Raw genomic sequence first — 8,182 nt, 5'->3', positions numbered from 1 at the left:
TTCACGAGTTACATTTGTTTAAAGGGATACTTAACTTTATTGAGCCATTTTCAGCAGTAAAAAGTTATTTTCTCCTGAATTAATTTAATAACTTCATTATTTTTCTTGTACAATTAATACCTTCAACCCTTTAATCCAGGGGTGCGCAAGTCTGATCCTGGAGAGCCTCTATCTAGCCTGTTTTCCATGTTTCTCTCCACCAACACACCTGATTCATGATCGTTATCAGGCTTCTGCAAAGCTTGCTGATGAGCTGACCATTGGATTCAGCTGCGTTGGAGGAGGGAGACATGGGAAACAGGCTGGATAGCGGCTCTCGGACTGGCCTTTTGCACCTCTGCTTAAGGTTTCATATTCCGTTCAATGATATTTTACTGAGCTATAGCGACAACCATTTTTGTTTAGTTAAAATTTGTATTCATAAGGTCCAAGTTTAATTTACTATACCATTGTTTAGTAATGGTAAAAGAGACGGAAAAAAGTGAATGCCCCACTATGAAATCAAAATTCTTTAATAGGTATTCATATTCAACATTTAATCTGATTATGCATGAACATCCAAAGGATTATACATCTAACGTGCAACAATTCACTTGCACAACAAATGCAATATTTTTCACAGCAAGTACAAAAACATGCGGTACATTAAAGGTATATGAAACAAGTGCGGTTAGAAATATAGTCAAATTGCAAATATTAAGATGTTGCTTATTGAGCTGTATAATTTCCACATAGAAATTCAAATGTATTATATGTATCTGAAAGAATTCAAACAATTTGCAAACATAAAAAACAAGACATGCACAATATAGAAACAAACGTAACAAGAGCAACCATTACAACAATTCAAAGAATACAAAAGTTAAACTGAACTTCTTTCAAAGATTTTCGGCACCTTTTCAAAGCGCTTATGCGTTAGCATGTTCTTGGCCTGCCACTCGTCGAGGGACATTTTCAGCTCGTCGTTCCTTTGGTGTGTCCTTGCCCTGTAGTTCCTGAAAGGAAGTGCAAGTATCAAGTGTAAATTTCCTGCGTCCTAAGAATGAAACGACAGACACGTGTACCTGCGTGTGAGGTCAGACGGATGTTGCCATGGCCTTCCAGAGGAGTCTTGGCCCACTTGTGTCATGAGACCTCGCAGTTCACTGACAGCATCTTTAGAAAACGCATCAGCATTGTTAAAAGTTATTGTGTAGCGGTTCGAATGAAGCTCTGACGTACCTTGAGCAGCATCTGAAGCCTCGCTCAAATGTCTGTGAACAGACTGGACGTACATCTTTTTCTCTCGCTCCCAATCGGCCTCAGTGTTCAACACCACCTGCCTGCAAAACAACGCCGATCAATGGTGGCTTTGCTGAGACACTTTTGACGTGCCATATCGACAAAAAGTATTGGGACACCTGCAACAGTCTCGGATGACTTTAGACTTCAGAATTACCACAAAAAAAAACACACCAAAGCTGCAATATTAAGCACACTTGAACAAAATTCAATTCAGCCTATCCCAGTTGACTGGGCAAAACATGGACTACACCCAGGTTTGGCAGCCATATTTAAACCAACCAAACGAAAATGCTCCATATAAATACACCAATCGAAATAAACAGACCCAATCCGAATAGAAAATCACACTTGGAAATATGGCGGCATCCAACCAGAGTTGGTCTGTAATGGGAGAGCTAGTTTTTAACCAATTGTAAAAACTTGGTTTTAATCAAGCTGTTGCTTTAATAAAAGTATGAAACTATCGCAAGTACTGTGATTAATAGACGACTGATGACATCAAATCTGAAGGTCATGTCTGTAAAATGGCTGTTAATATTAAACATGACACATGTAAACAAAACACTGCCCCGCTTTAACTCTTTAAGGTCTATTGTTTATTAATTTTATAATTAACTTGATGTTGAAGTGTTAACTATTCTTTTTTTTTTTTTTTTAATCCACACACACACATGAATATTTGGATCAGTATCCAGGTTAATACTAAAGCGTGCACAAATGATGTAATTAATGCCTATGGCCACACAAAGATTCTGTTGTTATTTTGTGCCATTTTCTCTCGCGCTCCAATATATATATCTATAAATATTTTTTTTAGTGGCTCCATCAATGTTGCAGTATAGTTAAATCTTGATTTAAAGGATTGAATGGAATTTAGCAGACAAAATGTGGAGCAAGTAGTAGTAGTGTCTGCGAGCAATATCTGTTAATTCCAGAAGTGGCCGCTGTTGCCTCTTGAACATTCTACTGTATACAGTTCACCAGTATGCTACTGATTTTGGTCCGGTACGGTTAGCGTGTTTGTCCAGCTTCACTATGGCACCCAAATGTATTGAAGGTGAAAAAAAGGAAGCGCGCTAACCTTAGTCTTGGTGACAAACTGTTTCCGTGCTTCACTACTCTGAAGCTCCACTATGTGATCACGGCAGTATTAGACTATCACAGCAATGTATAGGTAAATATCTAATTGTATGTATACAGTATATGTAAATGTAATATTGCCAAATATCGTCATTGGCCTTTTATTTTTTTATACAAATCCAAAGGCCGATATGGTATCTCACTGAGCGGTGAATGTTTGCGAACATAGCAAATTTATGGTTTTTCATCAGGATTTGTGAGATGTTCACAGTTTTTACTTGTCGCAAAGAATTATCAAAAATATTCAGACCATTTTTCACAGTTTGCAAAGATCTTTTGAAACTTTTTTTGAACCCTGAAGAAAACCCCAAATTAGCTGCATTTGCATATATTTGTCACCCAGTGAGATCAAGGGAACTTTTCATTTATGGATTTATTTAAATTTCCACTGAATTCAAAAAATTATGCCGACACTGGGAACGCCCTACATTTATTATAATAAAAATAAAAATGAAAAATATGTTGACATTTTTATTTTTTTTATTTACGGTAGAAAACTTTAGAGAACTATTTACTTACCTAGTTTTGTATTTAACTTAACACATGCTGATGACCCTGGAAGCACCCCAGTGTTTCCCACACCATGTTAATACTTGGGCGGGCCACCCAAGTAAATTGCCCACCACCCAAGAAGCTTTCAAGAAAGTGTATAAAAAATATATATCTTAAAAACAACAACAACAAAAAACATGTCGCGACAGGATATACCGCATGTAACGTTAGTTTGCCATCACTCACTTGTGGATTGTGAGGCTAGAAGAGACGTAGTAACAGGACTGATCCCCACCGCCGGAGTCCACCCACCCAAGTAGATTTTCAAATCTGTGGGAAACTGCACCCTGCATTTTTTTTTAATCATTTTTAAACAAAGCTGTCAACTCTTTATGTTTAAAATTAAAAGAAAACATTTTTTTTCCTTTTGTTAATTGAGCTTTTACTGAAATTGAATATTGGCTTTTTTTCTTTTTTTTTATTCTGCCGCTGATAATTTTTCTTTTACTGCAAATGAATCGGATTGAAATATCGGTTATCGGACTCCTTGACTACTAATAATCGGTATAGGCCTAGAAAAATATATTAAATGAACCAGCACGCGATTAAACATCACTTTCCACAGTCATTTAGTAATGTGTTTGCTTCTATAGTACTAACCTCCCACAAAGCATGAAGACTTTACTGGTACTGGGCTTTGATGTGAACAACTCCTTGTCTAGATCTTCTCCATGAGGTGTAGCTTGTGCACTGCTGGAAATGGGTCGAGCGACAACATGCACAACCGACTTGACCTAAAAACAAAACAAAACAAAACACAGCATCACATCATAACACTATTGTGAGTTGAGCACTCCGTTTGTACTCATCTGGTTACCTGAACTTTTAAACTGGTGTCAAAGTTGCTGTTGCAGTCATAATTTGGCTGCACTTCCGCTCCTGTTTGGCTCCCACTTCCACGCTCCACCTTTTCGCACACAGATGATTCTAGAACAGGGGGACCAATATTCCACACCTCGTCCACCTCCCTGAAAGATTCTACCGCCGAGTCCAGTGACAGCCCGCTCACAGCAGGGTACGGACCTTTCACTGCGCGAGAGGCTTTGTTTGAAGAGTGGCTCTTGTCGGCAGACGGCTTCAGAATTGGACTAGGCGCAGGTAGGGAATGGAGTGACGGCGTGAGGCACATGGACAAATAACCCTTATCTACATCTTCATCTTTTCCATTCGGACCCGTGTCTTTACAGGGATCATAGGGACTGATGCGCAATAGCTCACCAGTTTCAGGTTCAAAGACATGCTCATACTTGAACACACGTGGATCGGTTCTGGTGACACTGCATGCTTCCGGACCGTACTTACATGCCACAGGTTCTAAATTCACAGACTCGCTGGTTGTGATTTTGATGGGTGGCGTTTTTGCAAACAGTGAGGCCTCAGAGGGGGCTACAGGGGAGTGTTTCCCCATTCGAAAGCTGCATTGGGATAGGAGACAGCCCGCGTCTGGTGTTGACACCTTGCAACTGATTAGTCGTTTCTTTGCCGGAGTTTCAAAGCAGAGATCCTGATTGGAATCTTCCAGTTTCCGCTTGGTCCCCCTATTGTTGAGAACCTCACTTTTTAAATGAATAACTGGCTCCGGACACTTGTGTCGACTCCTCCCAGCAAATGCTGACCTTGCGTATGCTGACAAAGATTTAAGGTGTCTGAAAGAGTTGTTCTCGGGCTGCATTTTTTTTTTAAAATCCAAGTCTGTTAAAAGAGAATAAAGGAAAATATGTTTACTAATTTACAAATTTCAACAGTATAATCAATTAACCAACCTAGCCGTATAAATACGAAGGGCAGCGATTCCTTACCAAAGAGGCGTGACAAATAACTGTGCTGTGAGACATCAGAAATTCTATCTGTCATGTGAGGATGTGTGGAAACCTATTGCATACACATGTTGCCATTCATACATCAAAAATAGTTTACACTCACTAAGCAAATTTCTGATGTCATCATTATTTTAGTATGCAGTGTTTTTGTAAATCTGCGTGGTGGTGTGCAATGTTTTTTTTTCTTATATAAAATATGTGCTTTGGCTCAAAGGTTTGGAAACACAGCTAAAAAAGCTGCAGTAAGGGCATCATTTAGGACACTATCTGTCAGTCCTACAATCCCAACGAAAAGCTAATATTTCCCAGACCTTGTCTCCAAAATGCAATGCATGCACTTCATTTTGCATCAGCCTTTTAAACCTTAAGATTTACAAATTAAACCATGGAACCTAAGAAGTCCAAAAAAATATAATTAAAAAAAGAAGAAGTTTAAACTAACTGAAAAACACAAACGTTCATTAATAGTAAGCGATGCACTGATATACACCGCCCGTATTGTTTTAGTTACTTTTAATGCTGAAGAAACTAACGTCCCAAACATTTCAGTCGATTTGAACTTCAAACTGGACTGCCTCGCGCACATTTTTATAGCTAGCTCGCGGCTACTTTAGCTTCGCGCTAATGTCTCCGATAGCTTATAAACGTATTCGCTTTAGCATAAAAAAGAAGACTATTGCAACCGGAAAGTTTAACTTACACAAGATGTCGATCCTCCACAGAACTCCTGCAAAGTCACCTCTTCTAGGTAATGTCTGGACAACACTGTCACTCAACTCAACACTCATCACGCCATGCAGACAAGCGCACCACTTGAGATTTAGGTTGTTCAAAATCTTTTTTTTTTTAAATTTAATTTCTCTATAATAATAATAATAATAATAATTATTATTATTATTTGGCCTGTCTGGGCACAAAACGGCTAGGGGTGGTGGTGGGGAGGGTGTCAACTTGAATATTTCTCTTTATTTATAGTTTCTCTTAATTCTTAAAAGGGAAAATCTAGTAGGACAACAGATTCAAATGTAAAGCAGTGCCCAACAGTATGTATATTAAAAAATAACTAAAAATCCAAATAAATCCCCGCCATGACCTCGTCCTCTTCCCAACTATTTTCCTCCGCCGCCATCTTGTGGCTGATTCAGGTATCTCTGCCAATGCCATACCTGACGTCTGGAGCACAGGGAAGATTTTAAAAAAAAAACACGCAATGTCTGGTGTTTTTTTTTTTTTTTTTTGCACCGGGCCTCTCAGCATGGTGTTACGCCACTGGAAAGAGGTGAAGTAAATACACCGTTAAATGTGCAGTGCGCATATAGTGTTATTATTGACAACGTGCTCCGGAGCAATAAGCCTACGATTAACTTCAACGTCGTATACTAATCAGTAAATATGGACGGTTTCATTTTTGTGCAGCTGTCTGCAAAAACGGTCTCAAAATAAAATTCAACTCAACGAGTTACCTGACTAATAAAATAAAGTCGATTTAATTGTGGTTACCATACAAATCTGGCAAGGTGAGTTAAATGAGTAGTAGATTAAGTAGTGTCTACTTATCCAATTTTACAGTGTACTTGAAGGGATACCTGACTCAAAGATGATATTTTGTCCAGAATTAATTTGATAACTTCATTAATTTCCATGTATAATTAATACCTTTAAAAACACATTTTCCCACTTGCTGTCGACTGAAGATGAAATCACACGTGCTGATAAAATCGGCAACGGCCAATCATGGCTCACTTGTTTTCTGGGTTTGGTATGAGGACGCGTGATGTCATCTTCAGTCGACAGCAAGTGGCAAAATGAGTTTTTGATGGCATTAATTGTTCATGAAGTTATCACATTAATTTTATAGACCAAATAATAACTTCTTACTGGTGAAAATGGCTAAATGAGTCAAGTATCTCTTTAACAAGTTAAATTAAAGGTTAGCGAATAATTGTCATCACTTAGAAATTTGTTACAAGTTACCTGAACTTTTCAAGTAAACTCTACTTATTTGGATTTACAGTGAAGACATAATACATTTTTGCAAAAGTTGCAAGTGTACCGAACCAGGCTGACCAAAAAACTGAGAACGGAACCTTGGATTTAGTGCAGTGATTCCCTGTCAGTGTGCCGTGGGAAAATATCCAATGCAAAATATTTGGATGAAAAAATATTTATTTTCTATAAAAGGTGTTTTGTTAATCTATTCCAATCACATATAGTAACATGCAGAACAATCAAATGCTCTTCCACTACATGGCAGTAGGTACACGACACATACATTTAATCCCTTTATCCACTTTTTGTGAATCATTTTGCCAAGTGGTTTATGTCAGATTTTTTTCCAACGTGAAATGCTGTGTGCATGTGCCCTGGCTCAATAAAGGTTGGGAAACACTGATTTAGTGAACCGCTCCACTAGGAATTAAAAGGAAATTTCTGAAGAATTTGATTTTTTTCCCCAGCTCAGTGTCCATTTACAGTCGTGGACAAATTTGTTTGAGAAAAAATAATGAAAGATAATAATAATTGTAATAAAGGAAAATTTCATCAGAATTAACCAATGAAAATCAGCCTTTGCTTATGATCTGTAGTTTAATAGAATTTTATACTGGTAAATTAAAAAAAAAAACATATTTGGTGAAGATCTTTCACTAAACCCATCTCTTTTTGCTCTTTCACCAGCATTGTTCTGACGCCAGGTGTGAGGTTTCCATATTAACATCACCAGGGGGAGCTGTAAGGCCACATTTTTTCATAGACCCTTCTCCTCGGTCCTCTCATTATTTAGGCATATTTTCCCCATATTTGACGAGTGTGATCCTCACAGAGATGTAACTGACGTGGGAATTACATACAGTGTCTACTAACTGACATGGTTTTGTTTATAGGCACACACTCACACACACGCACACGCACACACACGCACACGCACGCGCACACACAATGTCAACTAACACATTCCAGTAACGAGCCATCAGCTTGTTAGAAAACTATAATCACAATAATAGACATATTGTTAAATGAATAGCATCTTACTGTCCAAACTAATTAAAATTTTATGTGCACAGTACATATTTTTCTTTATAAATTAGGCATATTTTCATGTGCCGTGCTTTGTTTTCATGTAAAGGGTGTTGCTACTCAATTTCTCATAAAGACCGTCATACAACTATCCTCTTTCATGCCATTTCAGTACTTGTATGTGTGTATTTCTATATATGTAACTGTATGGAAAGAAGAGTGTGACATTTCTCATTTTGAAACAAATAAGGAGTTGCTCTTCTTGTTATTGTTGTTCAGCCCATGTTAATGTGTTTTTTTCTATATATGGTTTTAATTGTATTTTTTATCTCTTGTGGAAGTTGTGGGAATATCAGTGTTGATCCGGTTTG

At 37.9% G+C, this 8,182-nt stretch overlaps 1 protein-coding gene across 2 annotated transcripts; it reads right to left on the bottom strand.

The window, feature by feature from the left end:
• Positions 1-496: 496 nt before the first annotated feature.
• Positions 497-6,042, bottom strand: kop (askopos). Of its 2 annotated transcripts, none has more exons than XM_077542303.1 (6): positions 5,963-6,042; positions 3,794-4,668; positions 3,577-3,710; positions 1,222-1,322; positions 1,065-1,155; positions 497-995 (listed from the first exon to the last, which is right to left on the bottom strand). In XM_077542303.1, the coding sequence occupies exons 2-6, from the start codon at positions 4,646-4,648 to the stop codon at positions 863-865; spliced, it is 1,314 nt and encodes a 437-aa protein (XP_077398429.1). In that variant the 5' UTR covers positions 4,649-4,668; positions 5,963-6,042; the 3' UTR covers positions 497-862. The 2 variants fall into 2 exon arrangements, with proteins under 2 accessions (XP_077398429.1, XP_077398341.1); XM_077542215.1 differs by lacking the exon at positions 5,963-6,042 and adding an exon at positions 5,497-5,921.
• Positions 6,043-8,182: the final 2,140 nt, after the last annotated feature.

Source organism: Vanacampus margaritifer, chromosome 1 (genome assembly GCF_051991255.1).
Source record: "Vanacampus margaritifer isolate UIUO_Vmar chromosome 1, RoL_Vmar_1.0, whole genome shotgun sequence".
NCBI lineage: Eukaryota > Metazoa > Chordata > Actinopteri > Syngnathiformes > Syngnathidae > Vanacampus > Vanacampus margaritifer.
The sequence above is the reverse complement of the archived record's forward strand: the minus strand, read 5'-3'. Positions and strand labels throughout refer to the sequence as shown.